Source organism: Styela clava, chromosome 1, assembly GCF_964204865.1.
Source record: "Styela clava chromosome 1, kaStyClav1.hap1.2, whole genome shotgun sequence".
Lineage (NCBI taxonomy): Eukaryota > Metazoa > Chordata > Ascidiacea > Stolidobranchia > Styelidae > Styela > Styela clava.
In genome coordinates this window covers 30,066,632-30,083,687 of record NC_135250.1, presented here as the reverse complement: position 1 = coordinate 30,083,687, position 17,056 = coordinate 30,066,632, and the positions used below count along the sequence as shown (strand labels likewise).

At 36.7% G+C, this 17,056-nt stretch overlaps 1 protein-coding gene across 1 annotated transcript; it reads right to left on the bottom strand.

The window, feature by feature from the left end:
- Positions 1-74: 74 nt before the first annotated feature.
- On the bottom strand, positions 75-10,489 carry LOC120334756 (uncharacterized). The gene is made up of 13 exons (XM_039402258.2): positions 10,100-10,489; positions 9,689-9,732; positions 9,039-9,152; positions 8,618-8,707; positions 8,104-8,214; positions 6,700-6,795; positions 5,669-5,800; positions 5,035-5,172; positions 4,462-4,575; positions 3,899-4,021; positions 3,597-3,680; positions 2,453-2,956; positions 75-1,916 (listed from the first exon to the last, which is right to left on the bottom strand). The coding sequence occupies exons 1-13, from the start codon at positions 10,480-10,482 to the stop codon at positions 1,069-1,071; spliced, it is 2,781 nt and encodes a 926-aa protein (XP_039258192.2). The 5' UTR covers positions 10,483-10,489; the 3' UTR covers positions 75-1,068.
- Positions 10,490-17,056: the final 6,567 nt, after the last annotated feature.

Below are 17,056 nucleotides of genomic sequence, written 5' to 3'. Positions count from 1 at the left end.
AACCCTAACATGGTACACATACTACGGGAGTGACTTTCTTTCCATTGCAGTTGTCTCTGCTTTTGCCATATTCCACCAATAAAGGACCTAACTAAGTACACTGCTGTTAAGCATTGATTATAAAATTATAAATTCATATAAATCATGGTAAAATAAATCGAAAGAAGACATACGGTTTAAGATTGTACAAACCGCAAGGATTACTAAAACAAATCGAATCAACAGACACGGGGTCGAATGAAGGTTCAGGGATGTGAAATCCGGTGAACTTTACAATCGACTCCCAACTTCGGGTGCAAAAAATTTCGATTTTGACTCCCTACTCTGAATTAATGGAATTTTGACTCCGACTCCGGGTTGCAGAAAATTTTTGATACTCCTGAAGTATACGTACCAAGCAGACACCGGAACGTAGTATATGTACCAGGCTAAGGTTGGGCCATAATTTTATTTAAATTTTCCTTATTTTAGTTCTATACGAGTTTGGTGACTAGCCACGTGACTCCCGTAGTTTTTGTGCCCGAAATTATGGCCCAACCCTAACCTGGTACACATACTACGGTTGTACTGAAGGTTGCACATCTCAAGTTTAGAACAAATGTTCATCTCCAGATATGCCAAACAGAAAATATTCATCCAAAAATAACAGCTTTTTCCCGTTAGATACCAGTGGCGCTTGTCAGGTATTTGTTCGGAGAGGAACGCGTAAATAGGCGACTTATAAAAAATTTGAATCACTACGTTTTACGAAATCACATATTTCAAACAGAAATAAAGAATAGAAAGATACGAACATCATATTGACAAAGTAAAAACAAACCGGTTGGTGGCGCCAGTCATCCGATACCAAGAATTTCTCGGGATCGGTTTTAACTGACTTAATTACACTTCTATCCTTGAATTGAGCTTGAAAAATTCAATTTTACGACTTGTTTCTGAAATTCAGGAATGTTTATTTTCTCACAAAAATAAGAAGAACTTGTCTGTTTAAATATGGTACCACATACAATTTTATTAACCTCGTCGATCGCTTTTAGGTGACGCTTTGATATCAGGATTTTGATAAACTTAATCCGAGTTAGAGTCTGATTCGATAAGTTCTAAATTTGCCCTTGTGAGTTCGATATTACGACTTTTTTCTTTTTCGTCATCCCAGTCCTGCATCTTAGAATAGGCTTCCAATGCCAGTTTGAATAATTCAACAGCTTTCCTTTTATTCCCCATACCCCAATGAGCAACCCCAGCATTATTCATGCCCCATGCATATACTTCATAAGTTTGCGATTCGTCTCCAAATTCAGTTTTTAGGAGTTCGATTGCAGTTTCGTTCATTTGTGCAAATTTTCTATATTCACCGCAATTGCTGTAGCAAAGACCGATATTATACCAGCACTTAGCCTCTGCCATCACTTTTGTTTTACGATCCGAACATTGGATTGATTGTTGAAACTTCATTATTTCATGCATGAGCGGTATCACGTGATCTTTGATAATCTCGATATTTAGTTCCTGATTTGCAAGGGATTGAACAACAATTAATATTTGTCGAACACAGGTAGTAATCCCACGCAACGATTGATCCCCGCTGTTTTTAAATTGATGTAGTTTAGCAGCGGCGTAGTATGCTGTGATAGCATGTACATACTTCTTAGCAGTTCGAAATAGATCTCCAGTTTGGATGACTTCATCGCAACGCGATGAAAACCGACTGAATTGTTCTTCAATGCCGCCGCTTTGCAAGTCATTAGCTAATAGTACGATGAGAGTATTTGCAAACGCTGCTGTAATTTTATTTTTACTGGCTGCATGACTCCCGCATATCTTCAGTGCGATTTTTTGCCAAATAAATTTCCACGCTATTTTCACCAGAACCAAGTTTTCGTTGTCAATCTGTTCAGCATTTTCAATTTTTGATTCTAAAAATAAATGTGGATGTCTTGATAGTAAACTAAAATATATTGAAAATAAAAGGGAGAAGGTATAACTCCCATAATAGTCCCCTTTTATTAAAAGATGTCGGATATGGACACGACAAAAAATTCATCTTTGCAGGACAAACACCGTATTAGTCAGTAGTAATAAATTCCGCAAGTTGGACTAATCTTTTTGTACGTAATAAGTGGCATTGCAAGCACCTAACATACCAACCTTGCCATATTGCCACCATTACTTTGGGTACTCCCGAAGTAAACTAATATGGCGCACACCGGAACCTAGTATGTGTACCAGGTTAGGGTTAGGCCATAATTTCAGGTACAAATACTACGTGGGTCACTTGGCTAGTCCCCGAACTCGTAATAGACCTAAAATAAGGAAAATTGAAATAAAATCATGGTACACACATACTATGTTCTGGTGTCCGCCATCTTGGTTCACATACTTCGGGAGCACCTTACTTTATTATGAGAGCATGACAAATCAATTTTATCCACAGAAAGTAATCAATACTGACCTTTTTCGAACATGCCCATCAAAGCAAGTGCAGAATCGCCTCCTTGTTGACTGTTCTGAGAAAGAGTTCGGAATCCTTCCTCAATTACTGGCTCCAAGTTTGAACCTGTCATTTCAGTTTGGGAGGGGTCAATTGTTTCTAGTGGTTCAGTTTGGAATTCATTTTCCTGGTAAACTTTTACCAATGTCTGTGTTGGGGTGTTGGTTTGTTGTAGTATATTTGTCTGGGTGTCGTTATCGTAAGATCTCTTTTCATCAGTCTGCACGTATACGTTAATAAATGGCAATCCCATGGATGACTCGCGTACACTAATATCGGGCATTGTTTGAGTGTCCATATGTTGATTATAATGGTCGGTTTGTAAATTTCTGTCTCTTGTATCCGTTTTGTCCGTCTCTGTCTCTGTGTCGTCCATTTGTATCTTGTCTGTTTGGTTCATTCTGTCTCTTTTAAATACCAGGCTGGTTTGTATTGCGGAATCGAATGTTGGTATGAAGGATTGATCTGAAGTTCAAAAAAATAAAATTGATCAAAACGAAAACATGCATAGTTGGTTATGCGTTGAATTTTTAGTTGAAAAAGTCATATTTGAATGAAAAAGATATTAGAGTTTTCCACTTTATGCAATTGTCGTCGTAAGAAGAATCAGCAAATTCATATTTCTAATTTGCCCTACCTAGTGACTTACCGGTTCCTGTACTCTCCTATTCTGCTGCCAGTCTAGCATCATAGGAAGCATCAGTGGGGTATCCCGTATTTCGTTAGGAAGTAATACCCGTTATGATGTGTGACGCCTTAATACGATATCGAATTTCGTATTCGCAACTTGAAAATCTATTATGGGGTCATATTCATTCTGTGAAACTAATCTTGACGTCACCATAGGTAACTTCACATGTTCGTAGGAAATACTATGCCGGTATAAATGAAAAATGAAAGGGGAAGAAATACAGTACGTACGATCATCGCCAATTTGAATTTATAAACAAGTTAAGGCTCAACGCTGTAATAAAGCGTTATGGTACCAGAAAACGTGACATTGTAATAACAGTTTCTTGTAGGGAGGTGAGCATGGAACAATTCTATCATTCGCCGCAGTACTGGGCAGCGTAATACTGTTACTAATTTTTTACGGAAAACTTACCAAGATTTGAGAGCACCATTGTTCTACCGTGTCGTCTCGCACGCGATACGGCATGCCTCGATTCACCAAACTCTCTTACATCATCTGAGGGGGAAAACAAGATACTTCTATAAAATTCCAATTTACAATTTTTCAAAACTAAATTTTCTGTTATCTATTTACTCAAAGGCGATTTCACTTATCATTATAAAAACATCCCAACATTCGATGCAATAAAAAGGATGAATGGATATGCATTGCATCGTTTTTTATGACAACATGGTTTTAACCTAATAAAAAGACAAAAATACTTGTTCACATACATAACGTCTTGGGTATTGTAAGTGATGGGTCTTCAGCGAATGAGAATGACGACTCGTCTTCATCTATGTTTTCTCGTAATTCAGGTAACGCTGAAGATACAATCTGCGCAGTCGCAGCGCAGGCTGTGAAAGAATAGGGCATTAGTGCAATCCAGATACAAAAACTCGATAACATGACATTTTTTATTTAGTTGCCAGAAGTTTTAAAGTAGCCTTGTTAATCTGATATAGAAAGTTTATTCTTCAACGATATTTGTCAACGGTCAGATGAAAAAGTGTTTTGTTATTTGGCATAAAAACCACTAGCAATGTGGGAGGAGATGCATATACACACACGCTTTTGTTGCGCAGGAATTATTTTGTCTTAATATTTTCATGAGAATAATTTGATAATATTATACTTAATGTAGATGAGTAATGTGATTAGATACGGCTGTGCAAATCTTTTTCAATGCCCTACACCAGTTCGCCACCTCTGACAGTTGGATAAAAACTTGATCAGGCCACATATCTGTGTCTTTTGCACTCTTTGTCACAAGTACGAAAACACCGAGGCAAAATACCTTCACGCCTGACTCTTGAACTTTTAACTCGACTGCCCCGGAAGTACGAGTACATTTCATCAACCAATCGACGTGGCTCTCGAGAAGACCTCTGTTGTTTTCCAGTATAACCTGCAGAATTTGTAATATATTTTTTACTGTACGTTGTGTTACATTGTACATTATCTATTTTGATGCGCATCGATAATACATCTATTGACATATGTAAAACAAACTTTTGTGAAAATGTAAATTGTTCAGCAAAATGGACTAATCGATATCCAATTCTCAGTACTTCAAACTGAAAAATTTTTGAAAGGCTATTACTTATTCAAATTTTTCAATGAATCCCAATGTTTTTTGCTGATGCTGCTCCACTACGTGACAGTGTGACTTTCTAATTCGCCACTTTTCGATCACTTGCGAATGATGGTGGAGCCTGAATCGCAGTTTTAATTTGGAGTATTAAAATATCCAGATGACAAAATTCATGGCACACGTACGTCGTAAGCTGCATTGATTTTATTATTCATTGGGAATTAGTTCCATATTTTGGAAGATTTCTGGCTTGCCAAATTATAGTGAACAAATCTGATTCTCTCGTTTCGAATCTCCTCGCCAAACTCTGCACTGAACGAGTAGGGATTGAAGGCTGCGGTTCATCTCGAGATGATTCAAAGTAGCTTGGTGGGGGTTCTTGAGGCTGAGGTGGGTATCTTCGCGACCTTTGACCTGTGATGAAAACACGTTTAGACCTGACAAGCATGCGTCAGAATCACAAAGTCGTGGTATGCGTTGCAGAGCAGTAAACCGCCGATGGGAAAAATAAATTACAGCCCGCAAGACGCATGCGTCCCGCCAAAGCATTTCCGCGAGCCATGTACTTGGAAAAAGTCTTTTTACAACTACATACAAAAATTATTTTTATTTTGAAATCTCAATAAAACATCTAAATTATGAATTGTTATAAAGATGTCATAACTTTTTTCATCTACGGTCGCATAATGTGAGCTATTATCAAATTCGACATTATCATGGGAATAGTGACTGTGACGTCGCAGTCAATTGCGACCATATGCAAAAAAGATTTTTTGAATTGCAAAAAATAATTTCCTGGGTTATATCATCTGTTAGATATACGTGGACAACAACCTATAAATAGATTTATGACAGAACAAATATATATACAGAAATAAACACAGTTAGGAGTCTTATTTAAATGTCCCACCAACTAACTCTGGTTCCCTTTCACGGGCATGCGGATCATATATGGGTAAATACTCTCGCCTTCTTCCTATTTCCATTCTGTCTCGATTTCTTCCCAAGAATGTCGCAGACATTGGTTGATCTCTCCTAAAATCTAGAAATTGAATACAATTCAAGATTATATCAAGCAAAATGCATATTTGTATTTCGATGACATTTATTTACTATTGTCTATATTAGTCATAATGCCAAATTTTTTTAAAATAAAAATGAACTAAACAAAAAATACGCCATGGCAATTCCACAGTATGTTTCTAATGGAAGAGATGGGCTTGACTGTCGACTTCATAGCACAAATGAAGGATGACGTTATAGAGCGAAACCTCCATATAAATAGGAATGTGATGAGTAATGTAAAAAAATGTGAGGTGACTTATAAAATGAGCTAACTGATTTGTTAATGTGTGACAAGGGGTCGATATTTTAATTAAAAAAACAAAACATGACGTCATTTTTAAAATGAGAATTCAGCAATATGTGTCATAGCGGCATTGTGTGCGCCAGTTAAGTCATATTATTGTTTCAATGTGTAATTTGGTCACTATTCAGTTAGACTGAAAACATAAACAAAAAATATGACGACATAGAATGCAATATGTGACGTCATAGCTGGAAGAGAATATTTCATAGTATTGTTTTGTTATAGAAATTTCTCTTTAATTGATTATAAAAACAGAGAAAATGCACATACATATTACTATTTTAAAGAACGATATGGGCAATTTTGGAATTCAATTTAAAACTAAAATTGTGACGTCACAATGTTCTGTAAGTGATGTCATATTACTGAACTAAAAAACAAGATGAGCATTATTTAAATCTAAGAAGGTAAATGCAACATCACGGTGATGACAATTGACGTCATGGTATTACTTTGTGGAGTGAGCAGGCTATTTTTGTAAATAAAAAAAACAAATAATTTTTATCTTAAATAATTGGGAAAACTTTGCGATTGAAAGGATGGTTATTGACAATTCTAACACAGGAACAAACCTCTTTCTCTTCGATGACGGCCTTCTTTCTTTGTTGAAAATATCGATAATTGCTCTTGCAGTTGCGGATCAAGTTCTGTTGATGATGGCCCACCACCTATGTGTACAAAACATGAATAAATGTTGGTTGGCGAAAAGAATTGGGAATTGGAGCAATGATTGATATAAAGTTTCTAAACGATCGTTGGTTGGCATTACACTGAACTAGAGTAAACACATGAAGTGGGATTGATGGTATATTCTGAGCTACGATAGAGACGGCAATTGAACGGTGACGGTGAACTTCCGACCGTCTCGGATGCGGACATGTCAGCTTGAAAAGACTACGCGTTGTATGTTTCGGTATCTGTAATCTGTATCGCGTAATATCAACATCAGCAAAGACCATCCACTGGAATTAAAGAAGTTTATGGATAAAAGATTGGATTTAAAGTTAAATGGTTGACGATCTGTTACGAGTATATTGCGAGGTTTCGATCCTTTTATGAATCTAGTCGTGGACTTCGTTGTAAGTCTCAGCTAGAGGCATGGAAGGGTAAACAGGTGAAATACTAGAATTGAAAACTAAACAAAAAGTAATAGCGCCGAAGATAACAACTTGGTTAGTGGAAACAAATGGAATACAAAAATTAGAAACAATCAACATTCTAAATGATGGACAACGAAATAATAGACCACTTTGGCATTGCTGTACGGGCTACCCGAGATTCCAATTTTACATACTTGCTTCGCAAAGAACTAAGGAAAAAGAGATGGACAGGCATTTTATATGAAACATTGCACCTAGTACACTACAGCACATCACAACGTCGGATTTTATTTACAATGAGGAAATCAACTAAAAGACATTTCGATTTATTTATTACTCGTTCTGACACTGCTTTTATCTAACTCACTAGTTCGCACTTGTTTACGCCGATTTAATAAACACAGCCCGAATCATGTCCGTTTCGACGTAAACAGTTTTAAATTAGAACCTACGCACCTGCATTTTGTTTGTAACACAAGTTAGACGCCCGAACGTTGGAACGATAACACGTTCGTGTTTTTATCTTTTTTTTGTAATATGTTTGTGAGTGTAATATCATGGGTGAACAGGCACATATATTTATACGTGTTTTAAACCCTACTCGAGGTTTTGCCTGTTTTCCCGATTTCCCATTATTCTGTGTGTTTGTTTTAGGTGTTCATTATTTGTTATGTGTATGTTTTTTAGGGGAAATCAAAATAAAGATTATGATTATTATTATAATTCAGTCAAATACCAAAAATAGGCATATGAGTTGGGATTCGTAGTAAAAAAAATTCTTGGGCTCAAAACAGAAATATCGTTCAAGCATACTTTCGATAAATAGCTTTTCCAAATTTACTTAATTGCCATAAATTCGTCAACCTTATTACTGACCTTCTTCTGCTCCAAAAGATGATTCAAAGCTTTCAGCCTCATATGACGATGGTTGCTCTTCGGCGTTGGGGGAAGAACGGAGAATCGGAGAGTGAATTGATTCTTCTTGTCCTAAAATTATATAATTAAAGTGTAAAACATTTTCATTGGTATTAAATATAATATACAAAAGACTGTCTTTTATCAAATCTTGTACGATAATACGTTGACTGGTGTTACTAATAGAACGGACTTCAAATTTTTCTGTGGGGATAGAACGATTGTAAATCGGCTGAATACCGCTGGACTATCATTTCAGGCCCACCCTACAAACGGCCTGTTCAGAAATGTTATCGCACAAAATGATAAAAAGGATTAGCATATGCGATTCAAAACATGGCAATCCGCAGTGCAATGTCAGCAAATTTATATTTTTAAGGGATAAAAGTTAAATGTGGGTGTAATTTTTTTTACAAATGTTATAAGTTACTACTGCAGTATTAAATATTAGCAACTGAGATCTAAAATTACCGACCTCCCACTGCTCCTAAATCTTCGTTTTCATTCGATTGCTCCTCTTCATCGCTGGGAACCGGTTTCAGGGGTCGGCGGGATGATCCACGCGCTGCAAGGTAGAAAAGAGACATCAATCGCAAATTTTATTGAATTGCCAGGTTGCGTGTCGGTTGTAGCCTTTATCTAATGTGCAATATCAGTTCCAATACAATATTTCCGCAGAAAGATCAACAAATATTAGTTTTGTATGGAGCAATTTATGTAAATGTAGTCTTGTCATGAATGCTCTTAATAAGAATGTGAACATTGACAATATAGTAGAAGTAGAATTCAAATACAATGGTTTTCCATGACCGGGGCGTTAAACGCTTGTGAAATACTTATTTTTATCAGGCCTAAGTCACATTATGCTTTACAACCATTATGTTTTTCTCAAGTACCTGAACTATTTGACCGTTCTTCTTGTCCGTGCCATCCCAGGGCTGGTCTCGGCGTTGGCGCAGCAAGTGCTGAGAGCAATCGTCGTGACGACGGTCTATTTGGTGGAGGTGGAGCTGTGATATCAAATGTGATATTGTATAAGATATATAGATATAATATCTTTGGCGTTCGAGAAGTATGTGTACCACTATGGAGGTAAGTAATTTTGTTCGCCTACTTTATATTAAATTGTGTAAAGGGACGGAAGCCTATGGGCAGGGGCTAAATTCACCTGACTAACACAAAGAGTCCCAGAACTCGTAATAAACTAGGAAAATTGGAACAAAAAAATGGCCTAACCTTAACCTGTTACACATACTACAGGAGTAACACATTTTTTTAGGAAGTAGGACTAGCGTCAAAGTTCAAGCCCTCAACTAGCAATGACAAAAATCACTAATAGACAAGGACAAGGCAATAACTATTCCTAGATTTCCTTTTACAACAAAGACGTCGTTAAATAACAACAGTTCAAGTCAACATGGGTAACAAACGTTTAGTTGGGTGTGAAAGTCAATCAAGCAATCTCATCAATTTGATTCCTTATGATTGCGAAACAGTTAATTAAAAAAAATTCATATCAAAAGCTTTCTTGAAAATTTGGTGTTACCTCCGATTGATCTTATCTTCGAGTCTTTTACATCCATCTTCGTCCTAAAGAAAAATGTTGGAAGTTTCGAGAATAAGCGTGAGAATTTATATATTTTTATTGCAATTTCAAGGCAAAGCTATATATACGCATAACTCTATGTATTTTGAGTATAGCGACACAACGACAGTTATTTCATCAATCAAGTAGCGGCTGTTACCATGGCAACGTGTTTGCGTTAAAATGCATATTCGTATTTCCATATTCAACTTGGAACGCACACAGCAAATAGGCAACAAACATGGCTATTAGATATCAGGTTATTAACGCTTTCGCAATAAAAATAAAATTGAATTGATGAATTTGTTCATACCAAACAAAGGTACCAACTAAATTAACGTGGTACCTTCCTGTCAAATTACATCAACCTACCCCATTATTTCGCCTTTGAATTTGCCTTTATAAACAGGGCCGGTGTTATAATGTAAAGTTCTTTGTTGGTTGAAATGGTAGTGTTTATTTATTACAGTAATATTTTCTTTTCTCGTAGGTTCTGATGCCTCTCGCGCTGAGGTACCTGGGGCATGGCCTTCATTTGGACCAGGGTCTGGAGGAGCAGGTTCTGGTGCCTCTTCAGGTCCAATGTCCTCTATAATAGGTTGCCTTCCAATCGCCCCTCTTTGTTGAGCATGTTCTTCTTGTTGTAAATCCGAAATACCGGGTTGTTGGGAATGACTCGGAAGTTCACCACGAGCAACTGGGGGTGAAGGGTCACCTTCACTCGAATCGGAGGAAACATTTGGTTCTGTCATCATTATATAAACCTTAGGATGCAAAAAAGCATTAGCAAGCGTTATAAGACATTACAAAACTTTTTTTCATAAGTTGTCTTCGCAGCACCTCTTCATGCACCCAATTCTGGCAACTTTGGTTGGGCATTTTTGGCAATTTGACTCCAACTATAATCAGCTTGGCAATATATTTTTCATTAAAGTTCATCTCTACTGTTCACTCTCATTTATAAAATCTATCAATTCGGCAGTGGCAAACGTTATAAATTTGTTAATATGGTGTGGCAGGTAATTTTTATTTATTTATATTTTTTAACTACCCGTATGTAATTTATAACTTCTGTATGGTTGTGTGTGTGGGTGCGTGTGTGAAATATTTTCATTATTTTAGGTGAGTGAACACGTACCACTTCTTCTTGGCAAAACCTTCCATCTTGTATACATTCTGTACGTTTTAAACCTTATCTATTGTTTTGTTTGCTCTCCTGATTTCATGATCGGTTTTTATTTATTTTTTTTACCAATCATTTTATTGTTATGCTGGTTATGGAGTCGAAATAACCTTATACTTATTCTATTGACATGCATAGAAAATGTTGCGATTTTTGTTTTAAACAAGGCTTCAGAAATCGAGCTGTCGATGAGTGATAGGTTTATTTAGACTTGTTCATAAATCACTCAGCGGCCGAGTTCGTGTATAAGTAAAGGATTACAAATATACTTAAAACAAAATTTCATTTGTCTAAATAGATCCCAATCCTATTCGTGACAGTAAACTTGATCATTTATACATTACAAACCCATTATCTGAACTTCACGATGAGAGAAGATAAAATACCAATCTCAAAATATAATTTCTATTTTAAAAATTGCAAAATTATTTACAAATATGACGTAATGTTTTCTTCTGAGCCCAAACTTAAAATTTGTAGCCCAGCTTCGTTCATCGTTGCTGGTTAACTACTGTTTTCTGTCGAATGAAATGCCCATTCATTTGTGGGAAAGGCATAACACACGCGGCTAATTGCAGTGTTCCCTTCCTGTTGGAATCAATATAATACGGTATATATCAGACTTGAACTTCTCCAGACAACTAATTCTTCGCCGATAGGTTGAGAAGATTGTTTTATGATTTTTCGGCAATAAATCATACCAAACTTTGGTCTAGAAATGAAATCCTAATTATTTTACAAACTATATGAACACAGATCTATTCGACCTCCATCTATTTCCTTACCTGTATTCTTTGACTAAAACAAAAAGCTTCCATGACGCGCCGTTAACAATACTACGTTGAAACTTGATATTTGTTTACATTCTTCTTCGAAGTCTGTTTCGAACACACGTGTGTACCAAGCATGAATGCAGTTAAACTATTGCCGACTCATTAATGTATCTTTGGCCCATGGTATATCTCATATGTTTTCAAAGTAGTCTGCTTCATATCATATACTTCAAGATTTTGATTTGTATAAGTATCTTCAGCTCATGTTTATTCAATGAGATGCTGAAAACTGTAGCGATTTTAGAATGTCAGTATCACCGATAACGTGAGATTTGAGAAAAACTGTTGGGGGTTTTGTACAAAAAAGCTATGTTTCACACCTTAAAATTGCATTCTTTGTATTTTTAAAAAGTGTCCCAACAGGGATCTACAAAAAAATAACATACATAGTCTCGCAATTATAGACGTAGACGCCGACATTTGGGCATAAGAATTTTGCCTCTATGTATGTCGCTAATTTTAGAATGCCATTATCACCGATCTCTCAAGATTACAGGAAATACAAAAGAAACGAAAATCTCCTCTTCATGATCTCAGATACTCTTTTCTACAAGCTCACCCAAATTAGGTTTGGCGGAAGGGGGACTCGAAGCAAGATGTTTCAGTTGGCGAGGGTTGGCACTTGGCAGCCCACCTATTTTTGGAAATGAACCCTTTAGCTGCTACGTCTAACTTAACAATTAGAAATTTCATAATCGCTCTTTGCAAATTCCTGGTCACTGCCTTGGGTTTACCTTAAAATCAATCTTTACATTTTCAAATACGCAAATTTACTTTTCTTTTTCAATATTAATATTATAAATGAAATTAAAAAAATGAATTTATAATCTCAAAAGGGTATATTTTATTTTTGTACGCCACGGCTTCCGCTTAACCAGCCCTGCTGACGAACGACGAAATAGGACTGACGCCGAATGTGGCTAACGCGTCGGGTATAAATGAGGAATTCATCCACATTATTATTATCATTTATTAATCCATATGAAAAAGGTCGAAAGAGTGTCTACAGAAGGCAATCACCAGATTTTGGCTCTATTGTTAATTCATAAAGCCACCGAAAATTTCCCGGTGATGTGTTATATTGAAATGCCCGAGGTGTAACTGAGGTATAAAGTAATACGATCGGGATTATGGAAACGCCCTCCACACGCCCACAAATGCCACGTGGTACCAAATCTATTCTCTATTAATAAAAAGACGTCCAGACACAACTCAAATCGTAGCCGTATTGCTTAAAGTTCAATGCTAGGACATTATTACGGGTATTTGCCGTAACACTGGTCATAAAAAACTGACCTCGTAATTGGAAACTCGTTAAAAAAGGAAATACTTCACTCGAAAATAATACAAATGTTACGTCTGATAATCGACTATAGTATGAATAGAGACTACCATACCATACCGTCTTGTTTTAAGATGAAAACTCAAAAATTTCATAATTACTTGAATAAACGAAAATTAAAATATTTACTTGCATTCGGACGTCTATGGTGGCCCATCGTTGTCACGTGTAAAATTTAAAAAAAAAATGAAAAAAAAAAAATGAAACAGCGAAAATAAAAAAATAGTTGTGAAAAAACATAAAAAAAATGGAAAAATAAAACAAAAAAAAAATTTAATAAAAAAATTAAAATTAAAAAAAAATTAAAAAAAAAAAAAAAAAAAAATTGGATAAAAAGAAAATAAAAAGGTTGACAACGATGGTCCGCCTCGTGGCCCATCGTTGTCACGCGTTTTTATTTTTGGAAAATTTGATGCTGCTTGGGACCAACGTTGTCAGGCTTAATCCTACACGCACAAATGTGTTTCCTGGGTTTCTAACTCACTACTGATTTTCATGAGCAATATCCAATAAATTCAACATGAAAATGTTCTATGAATTCTCCATGCTACAAGTTCAACCACAAGCAATATATTTATAATAATGATAAGAGAATATAGAATTGGATACGAAAATTTGTTTTTACGTGTAGAAGATAATTTAATTGGAAAATGCTGCTTAACTGCTCAGACACTCGTGCGATGCCGGTACGGTACCGTCTGACCGTACCGGTACCCATGCAATCACTCGTGTAAGAATGGGAGATACGGATAGTCTCGTAGAATATAGTCTACTGAAACACTCTCTGCGCCTGCCCCATACCGTACAGCCGTAACGTACCGATCCAGATAAATCGCCCGTGCTCAACCATTTATTTCAATCCATACCTCGATCCTAGTAGAATATAGTGAGTCGAGGACGCTAATATCGCGAGCGTCTGTGTAAAACGGATTGCGCGGATCGCAGATTCGAGATGAAAATTTTACATTTTTTTTACTTTTAAGTACAAAGGCAATATAATAAAATCACTTCACAACAGGAACCTCAATACCAAAGCATAAACACGCTGACCTATAGAGGATTAGAATTCATAATGGTTGAATTTAAAAATTTTCATCTTAGATTAGCGCGAGGCTCACGGACATGTGTGAGTTGGCCTAAGCAGAGGCTTTCAAACTTTTTAGGCAGCGCCTTCTTTTTTAAATTTTGTCTCGCGCGCCAATATCCAAAATAAAGAAATTTAAATATCCAAAATAAAGCGGGCGAGATCAAATATTTTTATTTTTAATCAATTGGCTTCACGCCCCCTCAAAAATTGCCTACGCCCTCTTTGTAGGGCGCGCCCCTCCCCCTCCCCAGACTGTCGTAAAGTCAGCAGCCCTGGTGAGTGCTGCGGAAGATACACAGCGGAACCAACATTGATCATGCTTAGTAAGTATCATATGCTTAATTGAATATCTCAAAAGTCTTTTTGAACGCCCAACCATGGAAAATGTTTGAAAGCGATTATCAATATTCAATAACTGAATACACGGACACTCGTACATGAATGTTCTCCCTTTGTCAGTAAAGACCGGAGACGACCGATGATGATTGACGTTCACTGTAGTTCTAAGAGCCGAAGTTATATAAACTATTGGAACAAACTCAGCAATTTGTTTAGATAGTGATTCTTCATTTTGGAATAAGAGTGTTCCGTGTTTCATATATATTTACTAATTTAATTATCATACCAACACTCCCTGCCATAAGAGAGAGTACTTTCCTATAGCGACAAAGCATTTCTTCGATAATTGATTCGGAATATACTTCTTGGCGGTTGAAATTGATATAATCTTTAAGCGAGACGAATCAGGGTTAATAATGAGGGATCGAGAGACTATGTTCCAATGTACCCGGGACTGGTTATTGCTACGTGAAATGGATACAAATGATTATCAACTCCAAAATGCCCTGTGATCTTGAATCCTACAACGCCACAATTAAGCGCTGTCAGTTACAGTTTAGGATTGTCTAATAACGAATTGTTAATACTGGAACAGTATTCTAGTTTCTGAAGACATGTAAAAAGTTCGGTAATTTACATATCTTTCCAACAGCTCGGCGGGATACGAAGCGATGGGACGGCGGCAGGCGCTGATTAGGAACAGCTGTCGTGCGGATCATGGGTCGCCGATTGATAAAGTTATTTAGTAGTGTACGACAAGAAACATGACGTATTTGTTTTTGTTTACTATATTTTCGTCATCAACTCTCGGACACAGCTTAAAGAGGCGATGTTAACGACGGTTTTTCGTGATTTCGGCAATTTATATATTTGGTTTCGAAGAGTTTCGCATTCGCTTATGTCATGTCTATAATGTTATTCATGACGAGAAACAGTACGTAAATGTTGTCTAAACGTAAACTTAAACATCGTGACGTGTCGGAATTTCCGATCGACCGTGGTCTTCTTATTACGCTATCCAAATCGTAGAGACACAATCCCTTACTCAAGATAGCCTCTCTAAATTGATTTCCATATACTATAATGCTACTAGAAGATGCTTGAACTAACCAACTATTCCATGCTACACTTTCCTAGGCTGCCAGGCGTTGAGGACTGGAGGACGCCAAATATCCAACTTATTCAGACATAAGGTTAGCTCATAAGTTGAGTGCCAGTTCCATTTAACCCAGAAGAATACGTGAAGAATGTGTTTAAATATTAAGCTGATCAAAATTTTATCCCATTTATCAAATTATATGATATAATTAAACCAGCTTTCCTGAAATTTTCTAAGGTGCGACATTTACCTACAATCATTTTATTGCCTGTTATGCCGATTATGGAGTCGAAATAAACTTATCATACTTGTATAAAGCCTTGTCCTGATGGAAAACTCCATAGCTGTGGTATTGGATACATTACATAAAAATACTGCCCGCAGTGATACGTGTTATATTAGCTAAACAAATTACGTCTTAAATCCAGGGGTCGGTCGCTTCGCTACCCGCGAGGGGAAATGTAAAGAAATGTGTTTAGTAAGGTAAAAAGTAGGTGTTTGTTCTGATTTTGTTGGAAGACCCTGGTCGTTGCGCCGGACGAATGGCGGCATTCGTCCGGCGCAGTGACCCCGACCTTTTTAGTCCATTAAATAGTTTAAATACCAGGTTAGAAACTGATCACCCCCAATGGGAATCAATTTTTATTAATTTTAGGGCCCGTGATCACTCAACTGTGACGAAATTTTTTTGACATAAACTAGACCTCAATTAACTTGTATGACCCAAATATGGCATCTCTACGTATTACTATTCTCGAGATATAACGTAAAATCACTGGAGCATGACTGAAGAGTTGGAGAAAAAAAATTCCTTTTAAAATGGATTCAAATAATTTTTCCAAATATGCCCATGCTTTCACTTTCTCAATATGTCCTTTCAGAGGCCTGCAATAAGCCAAAATCACTAAAGCGTGACTGGGGAGTAAGAGAACAAAAATTTCTTCAAAACAATGTTAAACTAATTTTTCCAACCATACCTATCTATTTCATTTCTCAATAGCTCCATTTTTAAGTGCGCAACCTTCTTACGCCACTGGAGGGCGATTGGGAGGGGGAAACACCGATTTTTCAGTAAAGAAAATTTCAAATAATTATACTCTTTGAGAATTAGGCAAATCTTGGCCCAAAACCCCATTCACATGCCTCAGAATTGCCTAAAAACAATAGAACCTAAGTGGGCGTGGCTTTACACGAGTTTTCTCACCACAGAGGGCGTGGGATTTATAATTTACAACGTTGGCCTTTTGAAACAATCTAAAGCTTTATAACCTCACGAACCATCGTTAAAAATAACAGCATTAGCCAGCGCCTAACTGAGAAATAAAACCTTACTACAACGTTCGTTTTAGCTGACGCAACTGTCGACCATGCCGAAATTGTGTGGTATTTTCTCAAATTGACGTTTCACGCTCTGCCGATCGAGACTTTCGATTCGCGCTTCGGTCA